Source organism: Panthera uncia, chromosome A2 (assembly GCF_023721935.1).
Source record: "Panthera uncia isolate 11264 chromosome A2, Puncia_PCG_1.0, whole genome shotgun sequence".
Taxonomy (NCBI): Eukaryota; Metazoa; Chordata; class Mammalia; order Carnivora; family Felidae; genus Panthera; species Panthera uncia.
In genome coordinates, this window is record NC_064816.1 from 119,230,804 (window position 1) to 119,253,193 (window position 22,390).

Sequence of the window (22,390 nt, forward strand, 5' to 3'; positions counted from 1 at the left end):
ACACAAGGCTTCAAATTTCAAAGACTGGTCCATTTTATTGGCCTGATCTGTTCAGGCTCTTTGCAGATAAGCAGTCCTGCCTTTACATGTGGAAAAAGAGAAGCAAACGAGGTTTTATGTTGTCCCATAAGAGTTAGTCTCCATTATGTCTGCATTAAAGTTACATGACATGGGCAGTGTAAAACATGACTGCAGATGGGGCACAGTACGTAGCCAGACATAACAGGAAGGGATCAAGGAAGTTCTGGCTTCCAGACATTGCTACTGCTTTGGAGTTCGTTGTTTTCAACATGAAATGACTCTAGCAGGCCCTGGAAAGAGTTCTGAAGGCATTATATAGATGTGTGATATATATAGTTATTCTACTCTGATATATATGCTGTTTTTCCTTTTTTTTTTTTCCAAAGCACATTTTGGCTTCCCTCTTGACAGTGATACCGGGCTTCTGGTGTGCCAGGTGTAATTAGAATTCTCTTCTGGAGAAATTGTTCTGTCAAGAGTGGTTTTGATGTGAATTTTCTCTCCAAGTGTTAAATAATTTTGTGATTAATTGCACCAGAGTAGTTGCAACTATCCATTTCCTCTCTTAGGCTAGAAAGGGAAGTGTCTGAAGGAGAGGTGATTATATTTGGTAAAAAACTGCAGAACAAAGTCAGTCTGATGAAAGAGTAGGCCAATATTTGAGTATTATAAATGACCAAATTTTTCTTTTCTCTCAGCATAACACTCAGAGAGTTGAATAAGCCCAATTCAGAGACTGTTTTTTGCCAATTACATAGAGAAAGTATCAGTGATGGTAGGCAAATTTAGGACCAGTTAGACTCTTTCAACTAAGCTGAAAGCCATTCTACTAGCAAAATTGAAAAGTCTTTAAATACATGTAATTCTTTCCTTCCTTATTATAGGTACATACATGCATGCATTCACACATACCTCTATGTGTTTCTGGCTTCAGGTTCTTAGGTGCACTCACAGCCTGAAGAGTAAATTGGTATCCAAATTTACATTTCAGGTTTCTCAAGAAAATGTAAATCTCAGTTGAAATGTGCCTCTTATAAACCCTGTGTCTAAATACTGGAGGTTCTATTTTAAAAGACTAGGGTTTTAATTTGATGGGAAGTAATGTAAAATACTGGCATTGTAATTTTTCTCTTGAAAGATGTGGTTTCTTTAAATTGGTTTCTAAAGGATTTCATACTCTTTTTTCTCCCCAGTGGTAAAACTTTTCAGGCTGCCAGCATTTAAAAAATAGCCATAATCATTTTATTAAGTATGAGTGTCATCATTTTTCAAAATAATGTTTTCCAAATGTCCTATGAAACAGGTTTACAATTCCTGGAGAGAAAAGAAACTCTGGAGGGTTTCTACAAATCTTAGCAACTGCAGACCATTGCCCTAGTGTGTGATGTTGTCATTAACTGACCTAACAGAACTGTGAATTGAGTTATAATGTATTTCCCTTCTTGGGTTCATTAGTGCTTGCAATCCATTTGTTTCAATTTCTGAAAACATATATATACCCCCGGTTTCTTTAGCTCTGGGTTTTTGGAGATTTAGGGTAATAATCTTTAAATATATAGACTCAGTAGCATAAGGCCAGTGATATTGATCGTGATTTATTTTATTTTATTTTATTTTTTGCTACAAATTCAAGCAAATTCAAGTACGTATCTGATCCAAGTGAAGGAGAGCCACAGTTTTAGCAGGATAGTTTTGGAAGAACATTTACAGCCAAATTTTGTTTGAACAGTGAACTCAGACTTTGGTTGAAAGTATATAGAAAGTAGCTTCTCTTCATGCATGTGCAGAATTATCAAAAGAGGAAGGACTTTTTTCCATTACTGTATTCATTAAAAATGAAGGAAATGGAAACAAGTTTTCGTTTCCTTGTTCTTTCCAGGCTGTATCTATTAATTGAGGCTGTAAATTATATATTGTAGAGGAAACATTAGTAGGTATATTTCCATAATTTGGGGATATATGGAATATATGAAGTTGGAAAAAAATAATGCTTTGCAATATTTTTTTATGGTGATATTGATAGTTGTGGTTTGAGCAGTAGCTTAGATCATGTTACCATAATATTTTGAGTGAAAACATTTCATAGTTGTAAAGTACAAATACACATGCCTCTAAAACCTCACAGAATGTCAGGAAATAATGCCTTGGGACTTTTCTGAAGTGACACTAGTTATAATTTGCATCTAGGACCAGGAGAAGTGAATTTAACATTTGTTGGTTATGAGCAAAAAATGAGCTATATAAAATTTAATGGATAATTGCTTATGTTGAAGAGAATCACAAATATGCTTTATATGCTCTAAAAAAGTATTTAATTGACCTCATATATCAATATGCCTGCCATTGTTGATGATCTGTTACTATTGTATTAAATAAGTAGTGCTGGAAAGTGTCTCCCAGCTTGGTTGTTGGGTAAGCCCCACAGCTCCAATTGGCATTAACAGAATATATTGCTAATTCTAGGATTCCTGCTTTGGGATCATGTCCCCAAACTTTATCTCCTTCTGCTTTTTGTACTTTTAAGCTGCTCACTGACACCACAATGAAGAAATAAAGGAATAAGTGTGTTGATACATCAAGTAGAGTAGAACATTTTAAGTTTTTCACTTCTTTACAGCAATATCTAAGATAGAGGTTTCTGTATATTCCATTCCCTTTTATCTTATCCAATCAAAGGTAGAATCCTAGAATACAAGGAGAAAAAATTAAAGTTGTTGAATTGCTTTTCTAGATTTATAAGTAGATAGCCTAACTTGCTTTGTTTTCAGTTTTATTCTCTGTAAAAATATTGAATGATCTTAAAAACTTTTAATTCTGATATAAACGTCTTCATTCTTATTTATTCAGTTAGCTATTTCATTATGCCTGTAAATGTACTGAAAAAATTCAGTTGATTCAGTTGATTGTAATACTTTAAAAATGGGGGCGTCTGAGTGGCTCAGTCAGTTAAGCATCCAACTCTTGATCTATGCTCAGGTCATGATCTCACAGTTTGTGGGATCGAGCCCTTTGTTGGACTTTGTGATGGCAGTGTGGAGCCTGCTTGGGATTCTCTCTCTCCTTCCCTCCCTCCCTCCCTCTCTCTTTCTTAAAATAAGTAAATAAACTTTTAAAATGTTACTTAACAGCGATATGTGAAGTTAAATGGATTGAGAAAAATTTAATTCATATGAAAGTAATATTCTTAATATTAATGTATGAAATGACATGAACTTCAGTAGAACTTCAGTAGAGCAAATTCTACTTTCATACTTATAATTTATTGTAGATTTTAATTTGAATGTTCAATAAGTTAAAAAAGCTAAAGATTAAAAAGTTTTGGTGGTAGAGAAAGTATTAGATAAGGTCGTATAACTCTTCCTGATACAAATTTCACATACATATTTGCTCACTTCAGCTGATAGTCTTGGATTGAGGCTAGAGCTTTGATGTTCTTAGTTTAAAAACAGTTAAGTAATTGAATATAAAGCTATACATACCATTTTGTATGGTGTTCAACTGTGATGATTTTTAAAATATGTTATTAAAAACAGACTTCATGCCTATGCTCTTTTTTAGGATTTTATTTTTCCTGACTTCTTGACAATAATATGAAAATATGTATTATGATAAAACTTTGCAGTTTTTTCAGTTATGCTAAACAAAGTGGACAGGCAACAAAATTTTAAACTAAGATACATATTTCTACTCAAACTCTTAGTAATACAAATTTTTTTGGTCAAATTATCTGTCAAATGTATGAATCTACATTTCTCTCTTTTTATTTCAGGCATTCCTCGGGTTATCCAATGTAAATTTAGACTTCCCCTGAAACTAATCTGTCTCCCAGGTCAGCCTTCAAAAACTGCAAGCCACAAACTAACTATTGATACCAACAAATCTCCAGTCAGTCTTCTCAGTCTCTTTCCAGGTAGGACTTTTGAAGTAACATGCCTGTACCACCAGAAATGTTAAGAATTCAGAATGGAATCCTTCATGAACAGGTAATGATGGGGTAATTATCAGATAATTGTTAAGTCAGAATATAAAAATGCCTCAAGGCTTTTTCTCTCGTTTGCCTGTTCAAAGGCAAATAGCTTATATCAACAAGGTAATAAGGTATACCTTTTAAGTTTGATTAAAATTATTATAATCATTATTTTGCTTTCAGTATTCAGAAATGAAAACATCAAATATTTCTTTTTAGACTGTGGAATTTTTTGGCTTGGAATGTAAATATTTATTATTCATCTTTATTGTAGGTTTTTGGCTATGTACGTTTTAAAACTATATTCTTATGCCCCAAAAGTAATCCCATAAGTAGAGGCTCTTTGTGGTTTTGGTTTCTCTAGCAGCTGGAGGGGACGATTGTTCATTCTCTGGCTCTGATCCTTTAGAAAGGGCTTCATATATAAAGCTTGAATATCACAGTGAATTTGGGGTAATTTGTGAAGGTGTGACTTTCTCCAGGTGTCAATATTTCTTTCTGAATAGCTTAGAAAAGAGAGAGGTGTTGATTGGGTAAAATATCTTTAGTAACCAGAGTTTCTAAGATGTAGCATCTATTAGCTTTCCTGGTAATGGGGTGGAATTAAAAAAAAAATTCTGGGAATTAAATCAACGTTTTAAAATCCCTCATTAAAGATTGGCACTGTTGACTACAATATGCATCCTCACCTTTGCATTAGTGGATAGGATTTAGAATACAAAGAGTATTTTCCACAAGGTTTAGAAATTTATGGTAAGTCAACTTTTGCGTTATTAACTACTTAAAGCGCTTAAAATTTATTTTTCATTAATGTGAAGTGTTTAAAAAGCTTTATTTATATTTAATCAGTGAAAAATCTCCAAAATTAAATACTTTTTATTAAAATTAATCTGTTCTTCAGTTTGAATTGAGTTTGGGTGTGTGTATACATATATATATATATATATATATTTATATATATATATATATATATATATATATATATATGACACCATGTTAGCAAATAGTTGTGAACTATTCGGTTTCTTTCTCCTTTCCCTTCATTTCTCTTTCTTTAGTCAATTTTCCTATAATATATTTGGGTTATAGAAAAAGGCAGAAAGAGTCACTATGCTTACAACACCTAATACGAATGTATTAGTTCCTTGAGTCTCCTATACTGCCCTGGGAATATAGTTGGAAATTACGTGTTGCATACTCAATTTGAAAAATGTTTAAGACCCTGGCTTCTGAGTAAGTGATATTTTCTCTAGATGGGTAAAAACTCACAGAGATTAAATAAAAGTAGATGCTTTTAACCAGAGAGGCAATCTCTGTAAGATATGAATTAGACAAGAAGAACTAAGGAAAGCTTAGATAAGCTCATCCATTTTCCTTCTGATTTGGGGCTCAATTGTTTTTGTGTCACAGGTTATCTTAGGCTTATCAGCATATACTTGCTTCTTAGTCACTTTAGAAATGGGATTCAATGGCAAACTTAAAAATTTCGCCCAAGATCCAATGTATTTGATGTAGCATGTTCTGTTTTGGAGTTCTTGGATGTGTGTTCATATTGGACATGATGAAATCCTGTAATTATTTAAAATAAGTACTCTTGGTACTTTTTCACTTTTTACTTATTGAGAGTGCTTTTCACCCTTGGTATATAAGACTTTTATATGTTGATGTCAGATAAAGTTATAATTGCGAATTTGTTTTTTAACTGAAGTAAACAAAATTAATGAGCTTCAGAGAAGAAATAAAACTAGCTTTAGTCTACATGTCTTCCTATTTGTTTATTTCACTTCTTTGTTTTGAACAAATATAGGTATATTTAAAATAACTTTAATTTTTCTGATTACAAAAAAATGAGAAATTTAGAAATGGACAACTAAAAAGAAGAAAACAAAAGTTATTGGTAATTCTGTTATCCATCATTGTCTACTTATTTTTAATTATATTTCCCTAATCTTTATAAAAATATCTTTCCTAAGTATTTAATTACCCTCAAAGGATTTCACTTTGCATACTGCTGTGAAGTATTTTTCTACAAAATTACATATTTTTATTACATGATTATAAGGATGCCATAGTATTCTATCATAAATTCATACTATAAAATCATTTGGCCAGCATTATATTTTTGATATGTATGTTGTTTTCAGTTTATTAATATTATAAATATATTGCAGCAGTACTTCTCCAAATTTATTATTATTTCTTTGGCGAATACCTAAATGTGGAATTATAGAATCAAAGGATAAGAATATTTTTAAAACTTTTGAAATATAATGTCAAACTGACTAACTAAAGGGCCCTATCAGTTAACCCTATCAACAGTACTTGAATGGAGGTATCTAGTAGTACCCCAAATCCATACCTTTAGAGAATATTATAATTATAAAAAGCTTTAATATACTTAATGGCTGTGTATTTATATGTGTATATATAAATAACTATCTGGGTGCTTTTGGCTAAATGTTATTTAAGCACTAAAGATACACATACATACACATATACATATATTTTCTCATATAAAAATTGAGGTCCAGAAATGGGCAGTGGAAGCTGGTGTAGTGGTTTTATGAATGTTATCAGAGACCCAGCTTTTTTCTTTCTTTGCATTGTACCGTTTCTAGTGTGTTGGCTTGTTCCAGGGCAATAAGCTACTTCAGATTCAGTCATCATAACTGACTACAAGGCAGGAGATAGGGGAAAAGAGATAGCTATAGCAACAACTGTAACTTTTATTAGAAAGGTGTGTTTCTGTAATGTTCTTAGGAAATTTCTATTTAAGTTTCAATAGCCGTAATAGCATCACATAGCCTCTTCTAGCTGTAAAGGAGACTGAAAACTAATATAGATGGATGGAGGGAAGGGAGGAAATAGATGTTAAATTAGGTGACATTCAGGGTATGCCATAATACTAGTAATTTTACACAAAAATTTTACTTTAATGTTATAACAAATAGCATGCCATTGTAACAGTCTTTTTGCTAGTAGAATATATGGCTATCTTGTCAATAAATTTATTTATTTATTTATTTATTTATTTATTAATGTTTATTTATTTTTGAGAGAGAGAAAGTGAGACAGAGCACGAGTGGGGGAGGGGCAGAGAGGGAGACAGAATTGGAAGCAGGCTCCAGGCTCTGAGCTGTCAGCACAGAGCCCAAAGTGGGGCTCGAACCATGAACCGTGAACCAAAGTCGGATGCCAAACTGACTGAGCCACCCAGGCGTCCCAGTCTTGTAAATAAATTTATATTTTAATGATTACATAATATTCCCTTTTTTGGAGGTACCATATATATAGTTCTTTTTTCTTTTCTCTTTTTTTTTTTTTTTTTGGACTTCTCTGTTTCTTTTCAGAGAAACTGATTGAAGACAAGTGACTGAGTTAAAGAGCATGCGCATTTGAAAACTTTATTTAAATGCCAGCCTTCCTTCCAGAATAATTTTATCAGGTTATGTGCCCAGCATCAGGGTTCATACTAAGGGTAGCAGCTAGATTTTGGAAATTTTTGACATAGGTGAAAAATGACATCTTTTTTAAAAATTTACATTTCTAAATTATTAGCATAGACATTTTATAATTTTTATTAACTGCTTACATTCTTTTTTAACATATAAGGTTTATATTTTTACATAGTAAAATTTAAGATTTAATTTCATTAATTGCTTTCTTTATAGTTTCAGGTTTGTTTTCGTGCTTAGAATGGCCTCTGTTTTAAGAGTATAAAACATTTACTTATATTTTCTTCTGGTACATTTTAATACATTCTTTAATTCTCAAACACAGCTCTAGGTGTATTTTTTGCTTTTTTATTTTTATTTTTTTGATAATTTATTGCCAAGTTAGCTAATATACAGTGTATACAGTATAGTTTGGGCTTCAGGAGTAGATTCCTGTGATTCATCACTCACATACAACACCCAGTGCTCATGCCAACAATTGCCTTCCTCAATGCCTATCATCCATTTTCCCTGCCCAGCCCCCCACCTCCCCTCCCCCCCTACCTCCAGTCCTCTCCCCAGTCAATCCTCAGTTTGTTCTTTGTATTTAAGAATCTCTTATAGTTTGCCTCCCTCTCTGTTTGTAACTTATTTTTCCCTTGGCTTTCCCCACGGTCTTCTGTTAAGTTTCTCAAATTCTACGAAACATATGATATCTAGTGAAAACATATGATATCTTCTCTGACTGACTTATTTCACTTAGCATAATACCCTCCAGTTCCATCCACATTGTTGCAAATGGCAAGATTTCATTCTTTTTCATTGCTGAGGAGTATTCCATTGTGTATATATATAAATATATAAATATATATATATATATATATTTATATATATACATATTTATATATATACACCACATCTTCTTTATCCATTCATCAGTTGATGGACATTTGGGCTCTTTCCATAATTAGGCTATTGTTGATAGTGCTGCTATAAACATTGGGGTATACGTGACCCTGCAAATAAGCACTCCTGTATCCTTTGTATTAATTCCTGGTAGTGTTATTGCTGGGTTGCAGGATAATTCTATTTTTAAGTTTTTGAGGAATCTCCACACTGTTTTCCAGAGTGGCCTCAGCAGTTGGAATCCCACCAACAGTGCAAGAAGGTTCACTTTTCTCCACATCTTTGCAAATATCTTGTTTTCTGAGTTGTTCATTTTAGCCACTCTGACAGGTGTGAGGTGGTATCTCAGTGTGCTTTTGTTTTTTATTTCCCTGATGATGAGTGATGTTGAACATGTTTTCATGTGTCTGTTAGCTATCTGGATGTCTTCTTTGGAAAAGTGTCTATTCATGTCTTCTGCTCATTTCTTCACTGGATTATTTATGTTTTGGGTGTTGAGTTTGCTATGTTCTTTATAGATTTTATTTTATTTTATTTTATTTTATTTTATTTTATTTTATTTTATTTATAGATTTTAGATACCAACCCTTTATCTGATATTTTCTTCTGATACATTTTAATACATTCTGTAATTCTCAAACACAGCTCTTGGTTACATTTTTTGCTTTTTAAAAATAACTTTATTGGAATATAACTTATGTACAAATGTTTGAAGTATACAATTTGGTGAGTTTTGATGTTTGTATATGCCTGTGAAACCAGCTCCACAATTCCAATGCTAAAAATATCCATCACCCCCAAAATTTCCCTTGTACCCCTTTGTACCCTGTATTCCCTTTTCCCAGGCAACCACTGGTTTGCTTTCTGTCACTAGAGATTAGTTTAAATTTTCTGGAATTTGATAAGATGGAAATTATTTAGCATATGCTCTTTTTCATCTGCCTACCCAGTGATTTATCTGATTATATGAATGGCAAATATTTTCTCCCAATCTGTGGGATGTCTTTTCATTATAGTAACAGTGTCTTTGGAAGAGGAGAAGTTCTTAGTTTTGATAAAGCCCAATTTAAATTTCTTTCTTTTTTATTGTTTATTTATTTTTGGGGGGGGGGAAACAGAGCATGAGTGGGGGAGGGGCAGAGAGAGAGAGAGAGAGAGAGAGAGAGAGACACACACACACACACAAAATCCAAAGCAGTTTCCCGGCTCTGAATTGTCAGCAGAGAGCCTGATGCGTGACTTGAACTCAAAAGCCTTGAGATCATGACCTGAACTGAAGTCGGATGCTTAACCGACTATAAATTTCTTTCCTTTATGACTTGTGATTTTAATGTTATATCTAAGAAATCTTTGCCTAACTCAAGTTTACAAAATTTTTCTTCTATGTTTTTGTCTATCAGTTTTCTAGTTTTACATTTGACATTTAGGTCTGTTTTTCATTTTGAGTTGACATTTATGTATGATATGAGATATGGATAAAATTCTTATTTTTGTATATGAGCATCTAATGTTCAGCACTGCTTTTGAAAAGAATGTCCTTTTTTACTGGATCATCTTTGCAACTTTGCTGAAAATCATCTGTGTATCATAGGACTATAGAAGTCATTTGAAAAAATAAATATATTTCTGCTCTCTTCATTTTATTCCATTGATCTGTTTGTCTTTTGCTATATACCAAAAGCATAGTGTCTCAATTACTATAAATATGTATGTTAAGAAGTCAGACTATAATTTCCCCAACTTCATTCTTCTTTTTTTAAAGAGTTGCTTGGATATTTTAGATCCTTTGCATTTTGATAGGAATTGTAAGAATCAGTTTGTCAAGTTAAAAAAAATGCCTTCTGGGATTTGTTTGGAAATGGGATTGCATTAAATCTATTGATCACTTTGGAAGTAAACATCTTAACAATATTGAACGTGGTACAATTTGCTCTACTTATCCTAGTTTCTTAAGATGAAAGTAGAGACCGTCATTTATTTAGGGTTTGTTTCATTTTTCTCAGTCAGAATTTGTCATTTTCAATGTACAGGTCTTACAAATCTTTTGTCAGATTTGTCCCCGAGTATTTACTATATTTTGATGCTATTGCAAATTATATTGTTTCATTTCGATTTCAAATAGTGCTTTTCTATTATAGGCATACCTTGTTTTATTGTGCTTTGCAGATAGTGTGCTTTTTACGAATTGAAATTTTGTGGGTCAAGCAAGTCTATTGGCACCATTTTTCTAACAGTATTTGCGCACTTCATGTCTCTGTGTCATATTTTGGTAATTCAAAATTTTTATTATTATTATATTTGTTATAATGATCTGTGATCAATGTCACCATTGTAATGTCACCATTGTTTTGAGTTGTCACGAACCATACCTATTTAACATGGCAAACTTCATTGATAAATGTGTGTGTTCTGACTGCTCCAGTGGCCATTCCTCTGTCTGTTTGTCTCTCTCTCTGGCTCTTTCTCTCTCTCTCTCTCTCTCTCTCTCTCTCTCTCTCTCTCCCTCTCCCCTCAGGCCTATCTATTACCTGAGTCAAAGAAAATACTGAAATTAGGCCAGTTAATGATCCTCCAATGGCCTATAAGTGTTCAAGTGGAAGAAGGGGTCACACATCTCTACTTTAAACCAAAAATTAGAAATGATTAAGCTTAGGGATGAAGGCATGTCACAAAAGCAGAGATAGGCCAAAAGCTAGGCCTCTTGTGTCAAATGGTTAGCCAAGTTGCGTATGCCTCAGGAAACCTCTTGAAAATCTGCTTTAGTGAACACATGAATGATAAGAAAGCAAAACAGCTTTACTGCTGCATGTCTGCTGACACAATATCCATTTTACAGCCCATAGATCAAGGAATCATTTTAACTTTCAAGTCTTATTAAAAAAAAAATTCTTAAGGCTGTAGCTGCCATAAAGAGTGATTTCTCTGATGGATCTGGGAAAAGTAAATTGAAAACCTTCAGCAAAGGATTCACCATTCTAGAACTTTCATGATTCATGAGAAGAGGTCAAGATGTCAATATCAACAGGATGATTTGGAAGTGTTCAAGACTTCATTGGAGGCAGTAACTGTAGATGTGGTGGAAACAAGCAAGAGAACTAGAAGTGGAGCCTGAATATGGGACTGAATTGCTGCAATCTCATGAAAAAGGGATTATAAGGAATAAGGAGGTGCTTCTTACTGAGGAGCAAGGAAAGTGTTTTTTTTTTTTTTAATTTTTTATGTTTATTTAATTTTGAGAGAGACAGAGTGTGAGTCAGGGGAGGGGCAGAGAGAGAGAGGGAAACACCGAACCCGAAGCAGGCTCCAGGCTCTCAGCTGTCAGCACAGAGCCCAATGTGGGGCTTGAACTCACAAACCATGAGATCATGACCTGAGCTGAAGTTGGACGCTCAACTAACTGAGCCCCCCAGGCACCCCAGAAAGTGGTTTCTTGAGATGGAATCTACTTCTGGTGAAGATGCTATGAAGATTGTTGAAATGAAAGCAAAGGAATTAGAATATTACACAAATGTAGTTGATAAAGCAGTGGGAGGGTTTGAGAGGTTTGACTCCAATTGTGAAAGATGTTCTACTGTGGGTAAAATTCAGTCAAGCAACATCACACACTACAAAGAAATCTTTTGTGAAAGGATGTGACAGATTTCATTGTTGTCTTATTTTAAGAAATTGTCACAGGTATCCAAACCTTCGGCAACCTCCATCCTGATCAGTCAGCAGCCATCAACACTGATACTTGAATAACTTCAATATTTTGCTGGATTATTTTATAACGAGAACTTCCCCCTTACCTACTATTGGTTATGTGGTGCAGTTTGAGTAGGATCATCTAGATGTTTGGTTCTTGGTCTTAATACTGATTTTTAAAATAATGAGTTGATTCTCTAGCATCCTTCATTAGTGAGCATTTGGCCTTTTTTTGGTTTGTTTTTAGTATCAGTATGAACACATGCCTTTAAATATTTTTTAAAATTTTATTTAAATCCAAGGTAGTTAACATACTGTGTAATAATGATTTCAGGAGTAGAATTTAGTGATCCATCACTTACATACAACACTCAGTGCTCATCCCAACAAGTGTCCTCCTTAATGCCTATCACTCATTTAGCCCATCCCCCCACCCAGTATTCCTCCAGCAACCCTCAGTTTGTTCTCTGTATTTAAGAGTCTCTTAATGGTTTGCCTCCCTCTCTGTTTTTATCTGTTTTATCTTATTTTTTCCTGCCCTTTCTGTGTGTTCATCTGCTTTTTTTCTTAAATTCCACATAGGAGTGAAATCATATGATAGTTGTCTTTCTCTGAAAGACATCAGTTGATGGACATTTGGGCTCTTTCCCTGATTTGGCTGTTGTCGATAGCTGTAATTTGGCTGCTATACTATAAAAACTGGAATGCATGTGCCCCTTTGAATCAGCATTTTGGTATCCTTGGCATAAATGCCTAGTAGTGCAATTCCTGGGTTGTAGTGTAGTTCTATTTTTAATTTTTTGAGGAACCTCCATACTGTTTTCCACAGTGGCTGCACCAGTTTGCATTCCCGCCCGCTGTGCAAAGGGGTTCCTTTTTCTCTGCATCCTCTCCAACATGTGTTGTTACCAGAGTTGTTAATTTTAGCCATTCTGAGGTGTGAGGTGGTATCTCATTGTGATGTGTTTTGCTTTTTTGATACTCAAATATTTTCATCTCTGGCCAGAAATCTCCTTAAATTGGCTTTTACATCCTTTCCACACTACTACTCACTGATAGTTTCCTTGCTTTCTGGTGTGACAGCTCTTCCAGGTTCATCTTATGTATTTCCTGCCTCAAACCTGGAATGAAACAGAAGGAAGGAAATGAAATGATTTCAGAGTATTATTTTGAGGCACAAATGTTAGCAATTGGGAATTACCATGGAAATCAGCTAATAAGTTCTAATTCATACACAGGCTTTAAACACGACTAGTGACATAAAAAATACTTGTCATCAACTGAACTTCCTATTTCAAACATGTAGTGTTTTCTTTGTGGTTATGTAAAGTCATATTTTTCTTTTCTTTGTAGGCTTTGCCAATCAGTCAGAAGACGATCAGGTGAATGTAATGGGTTTTCGCTTCTTAAGAGGTTCCCGAGTTACTCTTCTTGCTTCTAAAACCTCTCGTAAGTAAAACCATGGTATTCTTACTTTTGAAGTTTTCTATTGAGGACACCACATCATAGATCATCACATCAAGGATTTCTGCAGAGGGTGTGTTCAGTTAGATATTGAAAACTAAGAGTCATGTTATTAAAAGTACGTAGGAAATTAAAGTTACGAAGATAGGATCCTGTTTTATTAAAGATATGTAATTTTGGTGGTGGGGATTAGTAGAGTTTGAGAGAACAGTTTAAATAATTGAAAATATTTTTGATGTTTGTTTGTTTATTTATTTTGAGAGAAAGAGACAGAGTGTGGGTGGGGAAGGGGCAGAGGAGACACAGAATCCTAAGCAGTCTCCAGGCTCCTAGCTGTCAGCGCAGAGCCCAACGTGGGGCTCGAACTCACAAACTGTGAGATCATGACCTGAGCCAAAGTTGGATGCTCAATCGACTGAGCCACCCAGGCACCACGAAAATATTTTTGAGATTTTGAGATAGGTATTCGGTGAACTAGGTTTTAGTAACTACTAGAAACTGGAATTAAGTTATGTGGGTATGTATGTTCATATACCTGCCTTTTGGACATTGGTAAAGATGAAGGTGAAAGTGTGAATAGCTTTTGCTGATGCTAATCTCAGTAGAGTGAAAAGTAGTAATTATCTAGTCAAGTTTGAATTTCATATTTATATATTCTTTATTGATTTGGTTGCTTCATAGGACAATAATAGTTGAAACTACTCAATGTAAAAGTGGCTTCTCATATGTGTGTGATACCAAAGCTACTAAAGTCATTGAGTTATATATATCTTCATGGAAATAAAGTATAATATTAAGAAGCGAGTGTTTAACAAATTTTCAGACACCAAGGGTATTAGGGAGAATAAATGCATGTATGTATATGTTGAAAAGTTTGGCTGAGTGCACTTAGCACACGTTTAAAATCTCTGCAATTTGTGAAATGAGTGTTTACTTTCTACTTTATACATTTTCTGTTTTAGTTGGTTATTTCTTGCATGATCAGAAAATACAGTAAAATAAGGATATATTTCTTTTGAAAAATGAAGGTGTTAGGAGGAAGATAAACACATCCCTATTTTAGAAACTATAACGATGTTACAGTTCTGGAATATGTAGAGTGGTGGCTGGTGAAATAGACTTGGATACAAATAAAAATTCTAGAATAAGGCATAGAAATCAAAGATAGTTCTTTAAAGAATGAAGGGATTCTGTACTTTTTATGGTCTTTGTGATTGGTCATGATTGTAGTCTTGTTTGCATTGGCACCATTTTGTTTTGATTAGATTTAATCTTCATTTGGATGATGGAGTTAGTTTGGTACATTTCTCTTTGTTAAACTGTTCTCTTTAGTTAAACTAAAAACCTGTTGCCAGCATTTCTTTGGGAAGTTGTACACATCTGTTTGACTTCAGTTGATGTGTCATATGATGAATCTGCAGTTGAAATTACTAAAACAAGGCAAAAAGTTATTCTTGGTGCAAATGTGGATACTTATGTCCTAATTTGCTCTTTTTTAGATAAAGTAACTCTTAGAGCATTGCTATTGCCCATGATTACCTTACCATTTCTGAATTTCACCAAATATCCAGGTATATAACTGATATATTCACATTCATCTGAATATATGGTAGTGCCTTCACACAGCCATACTATGGTCAGACAGAGTAAATAATGGAATAGGACAGAACCTTTTAAATAAGAAACCAAATGAGCTATATATGCTGAAACCTGAGGTACCATCATTATAATTCCCTGATGGTGTTTAGCCTTCCGTGATACGGAATTTTACCTAGGAAATGCCTGTGGTGATGAAGGGAGGTAGGTATGAAGAGAGTAGTTTTTGGGGTTGAGGCAGATGTTGAGGATCCTTCCTGCTATATCAGAGTATTCTACCCCAAGACAAGAATGACGTAATTTGTACCCAGTCTATGTTTGGCATCTTTTATTTTTGGTGAAAGGCACATAGTTTTTAGTCTAGAAATCTGAATTCACAGAAAAGCCCTACATATGGAAAGAACCCAGTATTTCTTCCCTGGTAAACAGTCAAGTGCTTTGTAAGTCATATAGAGTTGCCTTCGGATATTGGATAGTATTTTCTGTGGACTCCACATATTCATCTCTTTTTAAAACCTGCTTGATAATCAGCCAAACCTTGAACTGTGCTGATGGTAATTTTAGTTCAATTTCCTGATTAGTTATGGATCAGCCAAAGCAGACAAGAGAAAAGCAAATGCAGCTCATTGTCTCAGATATCAAGTCACATTCTCTTGAGGGGAACTCAATAGGTTTTTATTTTCAGAAAGTAGAGTAGTCCTTCAATGTAATTAGAATTTATTATGTGAATCCTTAAAAAAGAAAGCACTGAAGATAAGTAGGAAAAATACTCTACACTAGAGAAATTTCTGAAAATGATTTCCGGAGTCCTAAATTGAAAATAATAAGAGAAATGATGGCTGTGTCTGTTACCTTGATTGTGGTGATAGTTTTACGAATGTATGCATATGTCCAGATTCATCAAACTGTGCACTTTAAATATGTGTAGTTTTTTTGTATTATCAGTTATACCTCTCTAAAGTTGTTAAAAGTAACAAAACAGGTCAAATTTTATGAGATCAAATATTTTTATAATCAGAGTTGTAAACATTTGTATATGAAAGTCAATTATTTTGATTCAGTACAGTGGGATTTCAGAACAAATATGCTGTTGTCTAAATATGTGTATATCCCTGCTATGCCACTTTTTTAAGCTCCATTTTCAGTGACTTATTACCTCACACAACAAATACTGTCACCTCTCTGTCTTTCCTTCCTCCTGTTCCTTTCTGTCTATAATTTTCTTCGTGTTCCTTATCCTTATTTTGATCTTTATCTCTATTATATCTCTTTGTGCCTTACATTATTCTACTTGTTTTTAAAGGATTAAAAATTTTATAAATTTCCAAAATATGAAAGGAGAAGGTAAGTAGTTGAAGGAAACAGAGAGAGAGAAAAGAAAAGCAGGAAATTAATAAAGATAAGAATAAGATTAACACGAAACATAAACTGTACAATTGATAGGGTGCCTAGCAGACTCAAAGTGACAAGAAAACATTTTAGTTCCAATTTTCAGAATGTTCAAAGGACAAAATCAAATAAGTTGTTTAGGAGATGCACAGCCATTTCTGATGCTGAGTCCAGAATGGAGTTTCTCTTCTGAATTCACAAGGACAACTTCTTTAATAATGTCTTTATAGCTTATTTTTATAATTATAATATTATGTAACTATAATTTATGAGCAACAGATTTCATAGAACTTTAAAAATAAGAATGAACTCAATTTACCAAATATAATTCTGTCTCAGCCAAAATCAGTAAAGTCTGAGCAGCAGCTTAATCCAAGGATAAATTTAGAGTTGCTAGTGTTGCAAGTTTTTAGTATCTCATATTTTCACTAAGAATTGTATAATCCAACTCAGTAATTCAGAAGTGAGATGTGGGAAGGAGTTGTGGGTTTTGTTTTGTTTTAAAATGAGCACTATTAGAACATGTTTCAATAATAATTGAAATGATTGAGTTCAGTGGGAGAGGCTGATGATCAGGACAAAAGGGGACTCACAAAGCAATGAAGTCCTGGAGAATTAGAAAGAATGTGGGTTTCAGAGTTTGGGGAGCGGGGGAGATTGAAGGATAGGCATTTGTAACTTTACTATGACAGGAGGGGTTGGATGCAGGTCCAGAGAGACTTTAGATTTGTTGGTGGGAAGATAAAGGAGCTTTTTTTTAAAAAAAATTTTTTTTTAAAAAATCTTTATTTATTTTTGAGAGAGAGACAGAGTGTGAGCAGGGGAGGGGCAGAGAGAGAGGGAGACACAGAATCCGAAGCAGGCTCCAGGCCCCGAGCTGTCAGCATAGAGCCTGACATGGGGCTCGAACTCACGAACTGTGAGATCATGACCTGAGCTTAAGTCAGACGGTCAACCGTCTCAGCCACCCAGGCACCCCAGGAGCTTTGATGTTGTATAAATTTGAAAAAAAGATATGACATTGGTGTCTTGGAGAATAAGAAAGCAAACTCATGAAGGGTAAGGCAATGTCAAGTTCCCATTTGAAGTTTCTGATCCTGAATTTTGAAGTGAAACCAAGTCATCCTTAGACAATTTTCTCTGGCAGTAATTTGTTTATTAGCATCCGGGCAACTAAAGTCAGGGCTGGGATTTTGAAACAGATTATTGCAAATAAAATATTTTTGTGAGAATGATTTTAATAATGGCTACCACATCTAAACTGATAAGAAGAGAAGTAAAGGCTAGAGAAAACTGACACAGGCTGAAAAATTAATGGGTTCAATGGATCACAGTCTTTTGTTTTTTTTTTTTTTTTTTGAGGGGGAGAGAGAGAGATTGAAGGAGGGAGAAAGGGAGAGAGTGAGTAAGTGCAGGAGCGTGAGTTGGAGAGGGATAGAAGGAGAGGGAAAGAGAATCATTAGCAGGCCTCATGTCCAGCACAGAGGCTGATGCTGGGCTTGATCTCCCGACCATGAAATCATGATCTGAGCCAAAATCAAGAGTAGGCTACTTTACCGACTGAGCCACGCAGATGACCCTGGATCACAAGTGTTAATAAGGTTGAAAGAGTGGTGTGGTGGGAGTTGTAGAACAACTGAACTAGAAGAACAAAAGGTGGTGGTCAGAGAACGAATGAGATATTGATGTTAGAGTTCAGCGGAACTATAGATTCTGATAAAGACAAAGGTGTGACCTTGTGGAGTGCTTTGTGAAGATGCCAGAAGATCAATGGAGACAGGGTTTTCGAGGAAATCAAGTGTCACAGTTGTGGATATCAAAAGAGCCTATTTGATGTTAGCACAATGAATGAGAAAAAGAAGCACATCCAGATATATTATTGTGAAATTTTAGAGCACTAAAGGTCTGGAGCATATCTTCAAAGATTAGAAAGGAAAAAACAAGCTCCGCAAAGAAGATGAATCAAGAAAGCATTTTAACTTTTCATTAAAATCCTTGGATGTTAGAGAACAGTGGAAAATTGTCCCTAACATCTGAAGGAAATGATTTTCAAATAAAAATTTTGTGTCTCGCTAAACTGGTAGTTAGCAATATATGCTGAGTAAACACATGCTCTCAGCGTCACAAGTAGGGCTAAGCAAATGCAGATAGCAAATTTATGTAGCCTCAGGTAGGCCTTTGGAAAATGGGAAAGATAACTAATACACTGAAGATTTCAACATCCTTAAAGATTTTAACCTACTGGAAAGAGCGATTGGATTGAATAAGTTCAAGTATAAAAGTCATTTGCTTGTCTATTCTGATTATTTTCCTTTTAGGTATAATGAAAAATGTATAGTCATGTATGTGAATAAGCGTTGGGCCTTGAAAAAGGCTTTCTTCGTGCATTTGCCCAAAAGAAAACATATGTGATCTTGAGCTATGTTAACCAAAATATCTTCAGAACAAGGAAAGTAAGAGTCTTGCTCTATTTCATCTCAGTAGACTATGCCTTTGTTCATTTTTCATTCAGCAGATGTATTAGATACAAAGATTGTCCTAGCTTTTCTGGAGCTCGTGGACTAATGGGAGAGACAGAGAATCAATAACAGAATGCTTGAGAAGCCTACAGAAGTGCACTTTAGGTGCAATTGGAGCACAAAGGAATGAGGTTTCATAAGAGATTTTATTTGTAAAGATTCTTGAGGAATGAATAGGAGATTGTCAGGTGAAGGGCATTTTAGAAAGAAGAAAAGGTTGATAAAGGATGTGGTTTTTAGCGATTAGTAAATTTTCTTCTGTACTCAGAAGTACATATAGTAGGGGCTCTGTGATAGTTCTTTAATGAAGCCAGAAATTTAGAGACAAATGTAATGATCAAATCTAATGTATACAGTGATTCATCAATATAAAATGACTATTAATGTTAGAATTTCTTAGCAACATTACTAAGGGGCAATGGGAATATTATATGAGTCCAGATTGGAAAAAGCTTCTTGAAAAGTAAATTTAGAGAAATGATCCATAATTTCTAATATTGAAGAAGTTGTATATTCGGAATATTATGCTAATACCTACTGAAATTGTTTATATTATTTCCTCCAACTTTTTTGTTTTAAAATGCATACATTTACTTATCTGTCTCACATTTTAAAATGTCCAAATAGCATAAATTATATTGATGCTTTGTTTATGGTATGAATACAAACATTATTTATATTGATGAATTTCAGATGTTCTGACATGAATAGAGAATGACATGATACATTTTTGTGCCCTGTTTAGTTAAATATATTATTTTCTCCATTTGTATTAGAGTGGAATGGCAATTGACTGGGCTCCAGTTATCCAAATTTATTTCATTTGGAGGCTGAAATGGTTATTTCCACTGAGCTGCTATTACAAGATGCAAAGGAAAAGAGATAAAAAAAAAATGGAATGTTCGTTTTGGCGGCTGTTTTAATTACGAATATTGTAAGGGTATATTTTAAAATACAACTTTCTTCTTTCATGTCATATTATAAATAGAAAATTTTATTTCTCTTTTCCATTAAATGTATACTCTGGAAAATCTCCAGGGCAATATTAACCATCTTTGAGTACTAATACTGAGAAAATGCTTAATAATAAAAATAATGCCTTATAAATCTTTGACTCACAGATTCTTACTGATTTTCGGTAATCTGAAAAAAATCAACTTAAAAATTGTGTTTATATTTCTAAATCTCGAGCTCAATTGTAAAATTTTTCATTGCAAAAAGTTTTAGTTTTCTTTTTTTTTCCCTGCATGTGTTGATGAAAATAAGAAAATGATTGAAGCCAGCATTTTAAAGTTACAGAAAATATCACACCTATTTAAATGTTTATTATGGTTTTTACATTTCTGTTATTTGGTGACATTCCTGTACTATACTTGGTCACAGTAGAGTTCTGTCTTAGTCCATATGGGCTGTTATAACAAAATACCATAGACTGGGTGGCTTTTGTACAACAGTAATTTATTTCTCATAGTTCTGGAGGCTGTGAAGTCTAAGATCAAGGTGCCAGTGGATTGGGTTCCTACTTCCTGGTTCACAGATGTCTGTGTTTTTGCTATGTCCTCGAATGGCAGAAGGGGCAAGGGGGCTTTCTGGAGTTTCTTTTATAAGGTCACTAATCCCATTCATGAGGGCTCCACCCTCATGACCTAATTACCCAAGGGACCCATTTGCAAGTACCATTGCTTTGGGCATTAGGATTTAACATATGAATTCTGGAGGGGACACAAAATTCAGTCTACCATAAGTAGATATTGCTGGATATCTGAAACTTTATTTATTATTGGGTTTTTTATTGAGTTTTAGATTTTTTACTTGTTTTACTCTGTACTGTTTGTATCAGATAGTTTTAATTTTTTCAACCAATGTTTTTGAGCATCTTATTTTGCTTGGTCTAAATTTAAAATACAAAGGTAAATTGCATTTGTATAGGTCTCTTCCATACATTATATCTTTTATTTATTAAAATTTTTTTTAATGTTTATTTATTTTTGAGAGAGAGACAGAGTGTGAGCATGAGCATGGGAGGGTAGAGAGAGAGAGGGCAGGCTCTGGGCTCTGAGCTGTCAGCACAGAGCCCAACGCGGGGCTCAAACCCACAAACAGTGAGATCATGACCTGAGCCTAAGCCGAATGCTTAACTGCTTGAGCCACCCAGGTGCCCCTCTTCCATACCTTATTATATTTGATCTTCATACTAACCTGTTGAGGTATGTGTTATTTTCCCATTTGTGTATACGAAGAAACCGAAGATTGGATCATTTATTTGTACTAAAGTCACAGATTTAAAAATTTACTAGATTTTAAGTTTTTTGATCAGAGGATAAGACTTGAAAAACAGGATTTTCTTCCTAACGTGATGCCTTTAATTACTAAATATGCCACCATCTGTGACTTGGACCATGGTTATAATGTCCTAACTGTAAGTCTATTTTTGCTCCTTTCTGATTCATTTTCTACTTGGCAGCTCTTGTAATAAAAACAAAGAAACAAGTAATCACAAATTAAATCATGCCACTTTCCAGCTTGAAATCCTTTGTGTTTATAGTAATATCAAACTCTTTACCAGTCTTTATAGTTCTCCCTGTATGTTCTGGCCACAGCCTAACATCCAGCCTCATCTAAGGACACTCTCTTCCTCACTCTGGTCTTCTTTCAGTTTCTGCTACCTGTCTGACATTTTCTGCCTTGAGGTCTTCGAGCTTGTGAAATCCCTCTGCCTGAACTGGTCTTCCCATCCTTAAAGTCTGGACTTTATGTATAGAATGATTAGGGATGTGGGGTCTAAACTCAAACTGATAGTTGAAATCCCAGCTCTCCTTCCAATTTGTCTGAATGATTTTGGAAAAATTTCAAAGCCTGTTTTTTCATCTACAAAATGGGAATAAAAACATACAATTATAGTATGTAAGAATCAAATGAACTAATACCTAAAAAGCATGTAGCAATTTCCTGGTATACTCTAAGTGCCAGGTAAATTTTAGGTGCTATTGCTGTTTTCATCATTATTACATTTAGTACTACCACTGATGTCACTCAGTGTGGCTTTCTATGACCATGGTATCTCAAGAAAGAGCAACCATTTGTCTTTATTATGGCACCCTTTTTATTTGCACCATAGTTCTTTCTTGTGACTATTTGTTATTTACTTATTTACTTATTTTCTGTCCTTACCACTAGAATTAGAACCAGGAGCAGTATGTGTTGTTCCTTATTGTCTTTTCAGCACTTAAGGGTTTTTCAATGGATCAATAGATATAGTATTACCTTGAATCTCCTTGAGCTTATCAATCAAAGATAGTCTTGCACTGTCGTCCTCAATAATTCAAATCCTGATAAAAGGAGAAGGGAAATGTTAGACTTGCCCACACATCATTTCGTCAGATTGGGGATTTTGTTGTGTGCCAGGGTGG

The 22,390-nt window shown here is 34.3% G+C and overlaps 1 protein-coding gene across 5 annotated transcripts in view; it reads left to right on the forward strand.

The window, feature by feature from the left end:
• BBS9 (Bardet-Biedl syndrome 9) overlaps positions 1-22,390 on the forward strand; it is a 433,938-nt gene that overhangs the window by 200,657 nt on the left and 210,891 nt on the right. For all 5 annotated transcript variants that reach the window (XM_049641681.1, XM_049641676.1, XM_049641677.1 and 2 more), the window contains 2 exons: positions 3,791-3,931; positions 13,366-13,461. In XM_049641681.1, the coding sequence (XP_049497638.1) occupies positions 3,791-3,931; positions 13,366-13,461 (237 nt within the window). The remainder of the gene's footprint in view (positions 1-3,790; positions 3,932-13,365; positions 13,462-22,390) is intronic.